This window comes from Hetaerina americana, unplaced genomic scaffold, assembly GCF_022747635.1.
Source record: "Hetaerina americana unplaced genomic scaffold, ioHetAmer1.1.p SCAF_55, whole genome shotgun sequence".
In the NCBI taxonomy this organism is placed as follows: Eukaryota; Metazoa; Arthropoda; class Insecta; order Odonata; family Calopterygidae; genus Hetaerina; species Hetaerina americana.
This window is the reverse complement of record NW_027287150.1, coordinates 2566309-2581791: the sequence shown is the minus strand read 5'-3', so window position 1 is coordinate 2581791 and position 15483 is coordinate 2566309. Positions and strand designations below refer to the sequence as shown.

Below are 15483 nucleotides of genomic sequence, written 5' to 3'. Positions count from 1 at the left end.
AGCTTACATTCCATATAATAAGTGAGAACAGAAATTGATGCATTTAATGCACCATTCACATTTCCCATGGATATGTGAACAGTTTGGTACATAACCAAAAAATAGTAGTCTACAGAAGAGGAATTTTGAGCGATCTCCAAGAACCTATTGCAATAAAATCCAATTTTATGATGTGCCATTATGCAAAAATACTATTTTTATGGAAAACCACAGGATCAGTCTACTAGACTCCAGGCTAGTTTCAAACTTTTCCACTACTTGCATCAAGGGTCTAGTTCACTTTCGAACTCGTGCATTCAGTGGAAATGTAGTATTCATACTTTCATCCACAAATCATCATAATCATTTTATCAACAACATTTTTCATGCTCATCTATGGTGATAATATTTGTGACCATTACTTCCAAAAATTCCTCCGTCCCCACAAATGAAATAGAATCTAAGCTCATTTCTGTTGTTACATCTAATTTCGATCAGTTTTAAGTTATTTACTAAAGATTGTAAATGCAAATTCTTTCTATATAATTTGCCATACATTGTACCTTGTTCTCAGCACAAACTGTTTCAATGGAAAATACCTATGCAAATGTAACTTATCCCCAACCAACTTGGTAAGAACATGGTTTTACTATATATCTTACTTTGACTTCAAACCCTCAAACTATTCAGCGTGGAACATCTTTTATCATCCCACAATATTTTCTTTTTTGTATCATATCATCCCACTCTTAACATTAGACAAGCATAAAAATAATGTTTGGTGAACAAATTTACTTGTAGATTTTTATATTCGATTAACATTTTAAACTTTTCGTTTCTTTTTGTTTTTAAAATCTTTTAGAGAAATGTTCCAATCACTGTAGGTATCAAAGTAATTTTGTATCATTGGTCATCAAATTGCGATGGGAGTTGGGACATAAGAATAAAGTCAAATAATGGATGAAATCAGCTTAATTCTCCCTGGTTAAATTAAAAAAAATGAAAGGTATGCATTTCAGTATAAATGAAATCACAACTTAACAGCAGTCTTTCAGTTTTAATAGAAAATATAAATACATTCAGTGGATAGTAACAAAGTATGCAAAACGTGACTGTTAATTTATAAAAATACGGAATGCTTATATGAGTGAGCTCTTCTATTTCACTGGATGATTGAATGCGTACATTTTTTAATTGGACAAAATACAACATCTGTTTGCTGGTTCACAAAGAGCAGATTAAGTTGCGAATCCAGACCAACATCCTCAATTCTCAGCAGTTCAGCCACTCTCGCACCCACTTTCTTTTGAACAATAGCATGCCCAGACACCCTCATTGCTTGGGTATCCTCGAAACCGTAAAATTGAACGTGGCAAGTGACATCAACTCTTATGCACTTGATTACACCCCCACTACGAACATTCTGCAACTCATGCATGCTGCTCTTGGCTGATGCATCATCTTCTTCAACCTGAGGAGAGTCAGCACGGAAGACAACTGCTTCACCAAGTCTCTGACCACCAGCACACACGGCAAAGCACATCCCTGTGAAAACTGCACGTGGCTCAAAACCATAGCCATCACTCTGGGAATCACTCCAGAAAGAGAAATCTGCAGGATTATTGAGGTTGTCTGGCTGGAAGCTGATCCTCTTCCCATAGCCAGCTCCAATGGCCAGGAGGCACAATGCTCTGCCACCAAATAGAGGCCTCGGGCTTCCAGCAGGTCGAACACGGTAATGAAATCCTGGTGTTATTCTTGGATCCACATAAGTACCTGTAAGGAAAGTATTCATTGTCAAAAAAACATAGTAGCAGTGCTTGTGGCAAGGTACCCAACCTCTCAACAGGCAAGTTACTATACTTTTAAATATTATATAGTTATAACATGAACTGAAATGATTGCATTAATTATCATAGATAAATTTATGATTTTATCAGGTCAGTGTGAAATTTTAGATGATGGACAAATGAGAAATGTTATGAAAAGGTCAATGACCAGTTAACCATCAAAGACTTTACAACTGGAAATTAAACAATCAAATAAAGTTCTAATTTATTATGGGAAGGATCAACCTCAGCTGTACTCTTTAAAAGTGGGCAAAGGATATGGTGAGGGAAATTATAGAGGGAAAATAAATAAATGCAAAAATAAAATGATATATCTATGGGGGTTAGAACAGAACAAACAATTAAACCAAAATAAGATAGCAAAAATGCTCAGGCTAAGGTGTACTAGATATCATTGACCCTCGCCCTTGTCAAGCACTCGCACACACAGAGATTTCTCCCGGCACACGTGGTCTGCCAATCACTCCCTTGCTTGGGTATGCATAAACGCCTCAACCCTCGCAAATCTCACTCACACAAACAGGTCTCCCATGAAATCGCTTCCTACGTTAGTCCAAGCACTTGCACATTGAGAAAGGTCAGGGAGGTGCCCAGAAACTTCTTGATTTATCTTTCCCAAAGTGTGAATTACAGGGCTAACGTCAAAAGAGATTCCATGGAAGACCTGTTTGTGTGTGTCACATTGGCAAGGGTTATTGCTATCGTATTTTGGTTTAACCATTTGTTCTGTTCTAACCCTCCTTTATCATTTTATTTTTAAATTTATTTTTATTTATTTTTCCTCTCTCTAATTTCCCTCACCATATCCTTTGCCCACCATTAAGAGTACGACTGGGGCTGATCCTTCCCATAATATACATACGGCCGTAGTTACCATTCCATTTAATTCAAAATTCCAATTACCTATTACTGGTTGTTCGTGGGCTTCAAGACCAAAAATTGTGTATCGGGTTGGTATGTCCCCAATCTCTTCTCCTGACACCTTGGTGCGACGCCATTTCTTATCATCCACTCCGAGGGTCAAGGTGAATCCTCTTTTTTGTCCAACCGCTACATTAACAATTCTGATGAGTTTAGCGGCCTTGGATCCTGGAGATTTCCTGACTATGGCCATTCCAGAAACTGTAACCACCTGAGTAGTGCATCCTGTCTCAAAGCACTCAAATTTGCACTGCATTCTTAGACGAATTGTCTTCTCTGTTCCCCTCTTCTCTCCATCGGTTGTTTCAGCAGACTGTCTCTGCCCAGTTTCCATTTGTGGCATCTTAAAAAAAAAAAATGGTAAAAATTGGTCAGTTATGGTTATGATTTAGTACGTAACTCAATATGAAGTGGAACTAAAAAAAATAGGCAGGGCGTATGTTACTGTGTAATTACCGTTAAAACCCACAATATAAACTATTGAGAAAACAGGTCCGTGAACGTGATATTTTTAGCCTTTCCTCTTGGCATTGACGGATACATTACAGCACAATGACATTCGCTAGAATATCAGAAATTATAATGCTGAGCACTGCTTGAAAAATAAGACGAATGTGAGCTCTTCCCCAACCTGGCTCAAAAATTCTTTGGCATATATTTTTCTCCAGTAACCCGGTTAAATGAAGCTGAACTGACTATATCAGATACATAAAACTCTTACATTACTAATATTCACATTTATTCAATTTTTCCAAAACAGTTTAATGCAGAGTGTGGCGTCAGGTTGTCTTAATATACAGAACTGAGAAATATAGTTATGTTAAGCCTGTGTTCACCCAAAACCCATTTCAAATAGCGGACTACCAAGAATAAATAACAAGAGCTTAAGAGAGTTAGCAACTGCAACGGCTTATTAATTAAAAATTTGCTATTTTCCACAAAATAAAATTTAATGCAATCTTTTTCAATGAAACTACATCATCATCAGGTGGCCCAGATTCTCAATAGAAAACTCCTTTTCTTTAACTACATGTCTTCTGCCTTTCACCTTACCACCCAATTTTTAAGTTAGTATTGTTTGACGTGTGCAGCCTCTTTACTTCCATTTCGATACATTAAACCTTAATTTACACTGAAAATATATTAGTCATCGCCAATGCGAACCAACACTTCATTTAAGAATTAAGTTCACTTCTTCAAATTTGTTTAAACCAAAATTACTTTTCAATCTGTGGCACCTAATACAAACAAAAGGATGAACTTGCAATGGGGTCATCTGTTTCCCCACTCCTTGTAGAAGTATTATCATGGATAATTTAGAGAAAAAGATCCTCACCTAATGATGATGTAGTTACATTGAAACCAGTTGTTTTAAATTTTATTTTTTTGAAAATTGCTAATTTCTAATTAATCATGATATTCCACCATACCAACCCTGAAACATCTCTTTATGACTGAGGGAATATAACTTTCATGCATTTCTAGTCCCAAATCTCACCTCCAAGCGAACAACTTCCAATGTTCCCATGACGAGATGGTTGGCGTCGTGGACTGTGAACTTGTCCCCTGGAGAGACCACCACCAACTCGAAAGCAAATCCGTTTGGAAGGGAATCACTCCAGAAGTAATTGCCATTGTTGTTGAGCCTATCCGCATCGGCTTCAAAAGTGAACCTGTGGCTGTATCCCTGGCCAATGCTCAGGAGTGTCAGCGCTCTCCCCCCAAACAGATAGTTCAAGCCCTTGGTTGCTCCCGCATTGCAGTCTGCTGGGACCGGTCCAAAGAGCGAACGCACTTTGTACCGGAAACCAGGAACAATCCGTGGGTCAATGTAAATGCCAACCACAGGAAATTCATTCCTCCTCACCCAGCTGGCAGGGATCTCATAGCGGGCAGGGAAGTCACCCAAAGAGCCAGCGTCAAGGTGCAAGACGGGGCTCACTTCCTCAACGAGGCTTTTGAAAACCTCAAGGTCAGCTATGGGACTCAAGTGCCCACCATCTTGAATGCTCCTCCTCCTCCTGTTAAACTTAAGATCATCCTGAAAGAATGAGACTAATGAACTAACAGAATTCAAAATTGAGGAAACAATTCATCAAAAGCACCCTTGACATTGATTATGATGACAGAAATGGGAGGAATAAGGGTTTGTGAGCAAATCATAAATAATGGAAATAAATAAATTTAAGCTTATATCTGATGAAGTGGTGAAAAAAATGAGAAATGAAATAAAGTTTAAGCTTTCAATTTCAAACTTTAACTGAGGAAATATACTGCTCATTCGTCCAAATATCACATGAAGAAAAGGCAATGACAAATGGTCATGAAAGAATTGAAGAGAATGTTATTACCTTTAAATTCAGATAGGATAAATTCGTTTTCGTTTATTTGTTTCAATGCACACTTTCACGAGTCTGAATTCTTACATGTGATTTGGAAGAAATGCTTCAATCATAAGATGGATAATGGACTGGATAGGAACTAGGAGGAATAGTATAAGGATAGAGGGCAGTAATTTATCTAACACCAACCGGATGGCAACTGTTCAGTCGCCATGTTGTAGTTGGCCGTGGGCAGCAATGGCAACGGTATTTGGATGGCTCACTCGATCACCGTCAGGAAACATGAGGAGGATGCAAAATACCCCACCCCCTGTTCAGGATACATCTCCCCCACCAGCCATGAAAGAGTGAATGTTGTTTCGTGATGTCTCTTCCCAGGTGGCAGCTACTACAAGGAAGAACCGACAACGTGTGGCTCTGGCATTCTCTAAACAATGCATTTACACTTTTGACAACACACATCTCCCTCTTTTCACTTCTCATCTGTACATTAGAGCAATGCTTCCGGTAGTCGAGGAAACACATAAACACAGACACACATACACGGACATATACAAGTAGCAACATACCTTCTGTTTGATGCCATAGGACAATGAAACAATATGAAGTGAATAATGACATTTTGTAAACTAGGAATAAAGCTATTAGATTTAAAATAAACAACATTTGGTTTTTTCATTGGTAAATAGATAACTCCCACAAATATGAGTACAATGGTTTGAGGCATGACTTTGTGGAAAGGATTCATATCGGAAAAGAAAATACTTTGTTCTTCCACATATATTTCATTATACACGACCTAGGTTTTGACTTATAAAGTCATCATCAGGTGAAGTACAGAGGACACACAGCTTTATATCCTAGACAGAGAAGAGGGGGGGGAGGTGTGGGTGAAGATGAAGAAGGGAAAAGAGAAGGGACAATGGTGTTGGGCTGTAGAACAGATGGAGGTCCAGGAGGGGGGAGCGGGAGGAATATGTCAGGTCATCAACTAATATACCCTTATGATGATTTTTCTTGGAAATTTCCAAACATTCCACGACATCTGATCTTAAGCCTTTCTTCTCTAAATGTAGAATCTCAAGAACAAAGACAATAGCATGGTTATTGTCCACAAGGTGCTTGGCAAAGTGGAAAGAAGGATTTCTGTTTTTAAAATGGGCATAGTGCTCTTTCAGACGTTCACTGAATTCCCTCCTGGTTTGTCCAATGTTATAAGCAGAGCACTCACAATGCAATTTATACACTCCCCTCTTTTCCATTACAGGAATTTCGTCTTTGCTGTAAGATAACAGGTTCCCTAAGTTGCCTTTACTATTGAAGGCTCTCTTTATTTTGTTCTCTGGAAAGGTTCTGATCTCTTTACGGAATAAATTCCCTAGAAAGAAACTTATTTTCCATTTTGATGTGCCTTATTTGGGGATTCATTTGAAAATGGATGCGACTGCTAATTTTTCTTATTTTTTCCAATACAATTTTTTAACTAATTGGGAGCAGAAACCATTATTTTCACCTATCATTTTCATTATTTGGAGTTATTTTTGGGTATTTTGCGGGGGAATGGGAATGCTAGTCAAACGATGGACCATTGAGTTGCTGTGTGTCCCCTGTACTTCACCTGATGATTACTTTGCAAGTTGAAACCTAGGTCGTGAATAATGAAATATGCTTGGAAGAACAAAGTATTTTCTTTTCTGAACTCCAACAAAGTTGTTCTATTTTTAAGAACAATATTATAATAATGAGTCAACAGTCTTAATCAATTTTTTTTTACTTCAATTAAGATTACTGAAATTAACACACTTCCCATGCTTGGATAATTAAAGTGCTTAACATAATTGAATGGTATTTTTCAAGTTTTGCTCCTTACGCAGCATTGTGCACCTCAACTTTGCTCTTATACTTCAGCAAGCATCTTAAGGAGTAAAGCGGTCAGACTTTACTTATTCCAGAAGATCTTTGAGGCAGCACCCGAGAATCTTTGAGAATCCCACCTATACGCATCAACATACTAAAGCCTCCCAAGCATCTTCATATCACCATGCATGGCTTCAATCTAAGATAATAATGGATAATTTCTATTACCTCAATCAAATAGAATGGCTTTAATTATTCAAATTTGTATTTACAAACTATAAAATGAGAATGCCATTAAAAGTAAATGATTTAAACATATCCATAAAAATGATTAAATGCTTAAGAAAGTCATTTTTTTTAAGATTGAATCAATCAAGGTTCACAATGAGACATGTCCCCATGAGGCGAGTATTTAACCTAAAATAAGTCCTTTCTCCAATCACAGAATACTGCAAAAATGTCAGTCGTGGGCACACTCCCAGGCAGTAAGATAAAGACTGCCATTTCTGGGAGAGAACCAACTGTGAGTTGGATTTCCCCAAGAGGAGCTGGCCACATTAAGCAAGAACTATCAATCAATCAAGAGGAAATCTGCCAAACTGTCGGTCTGCTGTGATACTCTGCTTTTCCTCATACTACCACAAAATAATCTTGAAAAATATCAAGGTATTCATAGGTGGAATATCTTTTCACTCAATTAAATTCATAATTAAAACTCGAAGCTCATAAGTCTTCCATTGCAAATATAACAAAATGAAATATTCAAAGTGAATGTACCTAAAGTTTAGATCAGAAACTTCAAAGCATACATAATCCCACTGCACACGAGAAGAGAAAAATTATGGAAACCATTTTTGAAACCAAGGTATTATTTGCGAATCCCTCCTTTTAAGATACCAACTCCAGCAAAAAAAAAAGGATCGAGCGAGTCTCAGATCAAAAACATTTCACCTAGTATGATGATTCACAGATAACCTTCGCCTTGGCCATCCTCGATCAAATATATTTGGCACTAAATTTCAGTCAATAACACGCATTTGTGAATAAATGTGGTAAAGAATTTTTTATCGGATGGGAATTGAAAAATTGCGGAGGCCTTGACATCTAGCAAGCTGAAAAACAAGGAATGAAGATGTAAAAAGTACCTTACCGGGGTTAAATTGTGGAAAAATTAGGAAGGCGTTCATGGGGAGGGGCGAAACCTATTGCGGAATTTGTGGCAGGAATTATTGGGGAAAAAACATCTTTTATATTAGTTCTAAGCTTAATTTTCAATTCAAAATACCGTCCAGGGAAATCCTAGAAATTTCACGGTTTGAAAAAAATCCCGGATGAACTCGCACCGGTTTAATGAATTATTGCGGCATGCTGCATTGATTACAGTGGTCTAACCGCGAAACACTACGTGTATTCACGACGGCCTCAGCATCGAAGAAGCCCCGAGGACCTCTTCAATCACATCGCCTCTTGCATCGACTTTTTTTCATTCCCGCCCCGACATTCCCATGGCCTCTTCTCCGATTTGATTTCCGCTTGGACCGAAAGGTAGCAGCAGTCCTCGCAGTGGGAAAAAAACTATTCCGGAAGAGTTTGCGAAACAAGTTACGAGCAACAGGCGATGTTTTCGACTCAGTAAAAGGACGAGGGAGAGGGCTCAGTTTTAAGGCTTTGTGAACCCCGAGGCAGCGTATTCACCCCGGAAAATAAAACTCCCAACATGGCCAGAAGGTAGAGGCAACCGACAACAAACAGGTCATTTGCGCCAATAATATAGGGAAGGCACAAATATTTTCACCAAATTTGTCTTACCTCCGTCTTTCTTGTTAAACTAATAAAGTAACGTAATTATCGTTCATTTTTACTGCAGATTGGTATTTACTGGTTCCGTCCTCTGGCCTCTTACACAAAGGCAGTACTTACTGCTTGTTTTTTCCACTAAGTTCCGTCAATCAAACCTGGGAACTGAGGGCATATGAACAGCTACACACGAAGAACAAGCGCTATGAAAAGACTGTGATATTCAATAACTTAGCAACAACGCTGTAAGGATGTTTATAACGAAGTTCTCGAACTTAAAATTTGGTATGTGTATACTGAAATGATTGACTCATATTACGATGTGGCCTTATATCACCTGGGGGCCGTATTTATCAAGACTTTTACAACCGAAGACTATGTTAAATTCAATTTACGAAGAAGATTCAATTCTCAACCCAATTTTGAAATTCAACCTATTAATTATATTCACGAAATTGCTGCCATTATTCTTTCTCCGATATACAACTCTTCCATCTAAAAAAATAGTCAGGAATGTTTTGGTTTTAGGACCAGACAACCATGTTATTTAGTGAAAATTACTTTATGCCAAGGTAAAATTTCGTGCACAGGGCTGAAAAAACAATCTGCATCCTTTTTTTTTTAAAAATAAGCCTTCACACGCGATTCGGTTCAAACCGGCCCACCGTACGGACGTTGACTATGGCATGAGATAGCGAGCTAAAAAAAATACGCCAATAATTTCGCATCTATTCGTCCTTGCAATTCAATAACTCACAAGGCCGATACGGTCCCGTTGTTTGACTGGACCCAGTTCCCTTTCCGGGAGAATACGCCCTTAAACGTCGGACGTAAATTACTTCCTACTTGAGGAAGGCTTTTTTATTTGTTTCCGGACAATCCACAACGTAAAAAGAACTGAAATGAAAGCAAGTGAATAAAACGCGCAAGTTTTTCGCGATTCCATTTACGTCATTTGGAACAAATAAAATTCTGCAAAGCCTTCCTCGAATGTGACTAGCAGCAGGATTTTCTGCACAAGGCAAGCGTCAAATCTTAGCGGTTGGGAGCATAATGATTTCGTAACCTCGAATAAAAGAGAATGCAAGATCGTCAATTCTTCGCCAACATAGTTATTCATGAAATCTTTACCAGGAAGACGTTTCCATAAAACTTGATTCCCGTCTCGTCACGTCCTCAACTACAATTAAAGAGTACGATGATCACTTTTTCGAATACATTTCGTTGTTGGACTCGTCGTTTGGCATAGCTTGATCAAAAATATCAAATATGCCTCCCGATTACTCCTGCAATAAATCATCGAATAGGACTTGATCCGGGCGAGCTCCCAGTATTCCAAGAGACGAGATATTTCACCACGAGCTGATGGAGAATCCTTTTGTCTCGAGGATTTGCGTCCCTTTGAAATTTTTTGTCTCAGGCGTAACTTGATGGAATTTTCATAGAATAACTAAATGAAATTATATTGATTTTGTAATTCCACCCACTTTATTTAAAAACACGAACCAGGTTTCGACGTTGAACGTCATCATCTCAATTGCATCCCTTTGATATCATGTTTCTCATCGTCCGCTTTTAAGCCATCCACGGAATAACGTTTCACAAGATTCACCGAATAACGAACACCATAGTATTGAACATTATCACCTGTGCCGAACTCTCACGAGTCCAAGAGATGGACCATATTTTACGAGGTTCCCGGTGTATTGAAAGCTGCTGACAAGAGTTTTCAAAATTATTATAACGTCAGCAATCGAATTCTTAAATTTACTTCAACTGCAAAGACGTAAAAGTACTCTCCCGCACATTTCTTTGGTAGGTTTTTTAATCGGACCGGCGTCCTCTGGTTTCCTCGCCCTTTTGCAGTGGTTCAACACCTGCTCTCCGACGATTCGCTAGAGAAATAAAGAGTCCAAACCGATTCCGTGAACGTATTGGCCCGAATATAATGCAAACTCAGCCCAGCATTTTTACCAATGAGACTACTCTGCAAAAATACCTAGCATATTTCACGTCACACCAAGTGACGCGCCAAGTTAAGTGACTGCACTTCTCAGAGATAAAACTTAAAAAAAAAAATGCCATTTATATTCAGACTGATGCTGTAAATCGCGAAAGCCAGCTCCTCCAAACTATAGGCATCACAATTTAGTGACCCGATAATGCTCACGATTTTAACTTCACGCAATTAAAAATGGCAGTTAATAAAATAAAATAGTGATGTAATGAAAACTTATCCTTTGTCACATGCACATAGCAGGCCGGGGGTCTCCCAATCAACGCCATCGGGAGTCGGCGATTGCCTATAACTAATGGGACCGACCTTACCTGTTCGTGATCTGACAGGTATAGACAGTCGTCCGGATGGCATGGGCTGGTGCGACCGCTATTCTTAAGCGGAGCTTCGTCCTGAAACAAAAGGGAAGTCGAAAAATAAATCCTATTATCGTGTTGCAACTGTCTGGGGGCGGGCAAAGGATAACTCAAACAGGGCTATGATGGAAACGCGTCACTAAGTAGGTCCGATTCGTACATTTACCTTGCAGGCCACCACGAGGGCGTTTGGCATGGAATGTATTTAGCACGCCCAGTTTTTATTACGTGATATATATGCAGAAAATATTATTACAACGCGAGAAATATTATTACGAGAATTGATAGAGGAAAAGAAGCAATCTCAAATGTTACTTCCGGAATGCTTAACCTCGGACGTGTTGTTTCTATCGCCAATTGCAGGAGAAAAGAAAGAGCAAAAAAACTGCCAGTAGCGAGTCTATCCTTGATTAACTAACTAGGTTAAAAAGTAAACTGGAGGACCTTGTGACTTCACAGGTAAGTGTCAATCAACCGCGCTCGTTTATCTTCTTGATTTCCTATACCTTCCCGACAATTATTTTCAACAAATACGGCAGATCTTCTGTTGATCTTCTGTCGGGAGATTTCTCTCCTCAGGGTCTCAATAACTCACAAAGCATTTGCAATGTGGTGCAGCCAATGCGCTCCACAAATAGTCTGGCTCGGAGGTGAAAAAAAGAGTAGTTATACATTGGCTTGTACTGGTTGCTTCTTGAGACCCTTTGACACGGTCTCGAAACGAAGCAACGCCACGGGCAGCAATGCCCCCCATCTTTTTCCCATCAGGAAAATGTATTCCGTCGTTTAAGGTTGCATCCATCTGCAAATTTAAAAGCGATTTACTTTCTATCCCACCTAACCCTACTAAAAATATGCCGACCGAGGGAAATCGGATGTTTTGAGAAAATATTAATAATTCTTGAAACGCGAACTTAAAGTGGCAAACAACATATTTAAACAACGGAGTATTTAAAGTGTAAAATGGAAGAGTCTTGTCGTCCGGCCATTTCTCACACATTTCCCTCACAAATCTGCAGACGTGGATGCGGTCTTCAAAAGCGTATATAATTGAATTCCGAGTGTTGATGAACAGTAACCCTTATTACTCCCGAGACACCCAAACAAGGTCTTTTTCTCTTGACCTATATATAACCAACGCATTAAACTGCTATCGAGTCCCTTTCCCCTCATGGATATTTATGAAACCGTCCTCATGACCGATATTTATTCAGGAGCCCCCGTTAACTCATCTTAGGCAACTGCTGCATCCGAGACACTGCATCCATGAGTCCCCCATCCCCCCCATCTCCAACGATCGTACTGTGGATTTTCAAATAAGTGAATAATTCTGTTCCACTCCGACTTGATTTCTTATCCACAGCGCAATACGTCACGCACTTCCACCGTAATGCCACGTGAACTTTGGGACTCTCACTAATTATTGCCGGTGATGTAACTGCATTCACGACGAAGTCAAAGGAGTTTTAAGTAGTCACAAATTATCACATATAAATTAAATTTTCGAACACGTAATACTACATACTGTCCATAGTAGATGCTCGCTGACAATGAGATATGGTAAAAAATGGAAGATTTCAGCATGGTTTATTGGTCTCATTTTGCAATCCAGCATCATTTCCATTTAAATACATAATAGAATGATTTCTGAGGCAGCACAAGGCATGTGTATTGGAGCGACTGTTGCTGCTCTTCGTCGGCATCCTCCGTGCCCTCATTTCGGGGGGGTTGCTCGTGGCGACCACGGAGCTTCTCGAAGTTTCCAGAGCCTCGCCCACACCTCGAGAACATTCCCTCGAGCCACGGCCACATTTGAATCGATAAAAGCAGCGGAATATTTCCGTATAGTTGGTATTAGCGCATTTTTACTGTGTAAAATATCGCGGGCGAATGGACAGTGAATAGAGTATCACGTCTATCAATATATCTACAGCACACACACGTATGAGTGACTTTACTTGAATTAAGTTTTTCGCTATCGGCTCAATTGTCAGAGATGCGTATCATATCGTATTATCATTTATTCACCAGCAGACCATACGGTAAAGGTTTTGTCAAAGCAGAATATACATATATGTATGTAAAGCAATAGAAACATGAGGATAAAATTCACGCTGAATACAGACACATTCAATGATTATAAGACGGGTATTCATCCACGCTATAAAACATTCTTTCGAATAAAATACATCTTTATTTACACTTCAAGGTCACTAAACACATCTTAGATTTCAGAAAAGAAGAAAGTTAACTGTACAAAATAAGTCCCGTGTTCTTGGGCCCATGGTAGGTGCATCTTGAGCGCACAAAATTGACGTGTCGACTACTTATATTGCGGGTACGTTGACTGTGAGCGTCAGCATTAGTATGGGACACGGAATGCACATGAATGTAACTAAAAAGAGATCGTCTTAACTTTGAAATCAATTTCTTCAGATGGGTACCGCAATCCCTAGACAACCACGGAAGAAAAATAACGCGATTTACTGGTAGCATAAAAAAATTATTTGGGAACAAAAATACTTTGAAAGGAGAAATTGAGTTTCTTGCGGCCTTTTTAAGACTGGACTATCTGAATATAAATGTGACTTTTGGAAATAAAACCTTCCACGACTCACGGAAAAATTATTTAATACAGTCATTCAACCAAATACTTGCATGCCTTAAAGCGAAAGTAGAATAACCCGCTAATTCACCGGTCCAAAAAAACCTTCATTCTTTCATCAGAACGTGAACCTTACCGTCAACGGTTCACTTAATCAAGTTGCTACCATGGCTACATTTAAGGATCATGACCCCGTAGGTCTATGAGAAAATGTGCATTTTGATGTTGACGTCATAATTTGAGCAAACCCTTAGACGTAGGCACTACTTTGATTCCAGCTTCTATGTGCACAGGTTTGAATGAATCAGACGTGGAAACAAATTTAATAAATATTTACATGATAACCATCAATATTGAAGATTTTTCTAGCGGTATATTTTGTTTATAAGTATTCATTTAAAACCTTTTAAGTACTAAACTGGCAATTAACGCGAGCACTTTGTTTTTTTTTCCTTGCGATAATATACAAACTCCCTTACGTCATATTTTATTTTTGACTAGTTTCAACCACATTTCAGCAAATTCTGATGGTACTGCCCGCCCAACACTTAGGGGAAGCTAGGCTAACATTAAATTTTAACTACCGGCACATCCACGGGGATCTAAGTTTTCCCGGTATCCATTTCCGTCGCAGCGGTCTAGACTCGAGGTTCACGTTACTCAGTCGAGTGGTTCTGGTGCCTTGGGAGTGAGGATTGAGACAAAATAAACCACACCTCTGGCCGACTCACCCTACCTGCCCCAATGAACGGAACAAAAGGAAAAAAAACAAATAGCCCTCGCCGAGAAGGCAGGTCTAAAAGTGGAGTTGGAAGAGACCCCAAATACCTATCCTATTTCGGGACTCGGCCAGTCAGCTGAACCGGGTGCAACGCTTTTGGTCACCCTAAAACAACTGGCAACCGGCAACACTTAACACCGCACGGCGTTGCCTGTCTACTTACAACCCCCGCGATCCAATTTTTTAAAACTCCATTCTAAATCAAGATATTTAAGATTTTTTTCCATTTACCTGAGCCGGTGGGAACAACTCCGTGAGTAGGTTACTGCTTTCCTCGAGGCAAGGTGTCATTCGCCGGGCCCACAGCCTCTGCAGTCCGGGAGGCGTTATCTCGCCCAAAACGTCGTTCAAGTCGCCCTCCATTGCGCTCTGGAGGAGGAGTGCGAGAGAGAGAGATGGAACGGTGTCTCGATAGGACGGAAGAAGAATACTAAGTCTGGCCGAGGGAAAGATCGGGAGCGGTTCTGCAACAGCTGAAGGCGATGCGCTTTCTTTGATATATATCAACTTTCAGGGAAAAGCGATAAACAGCTGCTTCTGAGATCGCTGCCGGAAGCGGCGTGAAAGTAAATATTGACGAAGGCACTTAAAATAAAACTGAGACGTCCACGGGAAGACTATCTGCCTTGATAGTGTCTCACTTCGACGTGCGGTCAAATCCACAAGTGCTGCTGTTAAGAGCGGGAGTTCCGTTTTTATGAGCGGTGCACACCCCCCCCCACTCCCCGCAAACACACACACGTCGGAAACCTCGACCTGACCCCCCCCCCTCAGGATACTCGTACGCCATTGGTCGGCGAGTCAGGGCCAGGAGGGGAGAGAGAAAAGGGAGCCGTTCGGTGTACTACGCGTCGTCGATCTTCGGGTGCACCTCAAAACCCTCCCCCCCCTTCCCCCCTCTCTCCCCAGACCCCCCGCCCGCCCCTCAGTTTCCGTTCGCCGCGTGCTTCGGATAACCCCCTCCCCCTCGGACCCCGC

At 40.0% G+C, this 15483-nt stretch overlaps 1 protein-coding gene across 1 annotated transcript; it reads right to left on the bottom strand.

Annotated features, from left to right (window-relative positions):
* Nucleotides 1–1016: 1016 nt before the first annotated feature.
* Nucleotides 1017–15180, bottom strand: LOC139694788 (uncharacterized). Its single transcript, XM_071593311.1, has 5 exons — nt 14737–15180; nt 11075–11155; nt 4249–4791; nt 2733–3093; nt 1017–1755 (listed from the first exon to the last, which is right to left on the bottom strand). Exons 1-5 carry the CDS (start codon nt 14866–14868, stop codon nt 1142–1144), a joined length of 1731 nt encoding a protein of 576 aa, XP_071449412.1. The 5' UTR covers nt 14869–15180; the 3' UTR covers nt 1017–1141.
* Between the last annotated feature and the right edge of the window lie 303 nt (nt 15181–15483).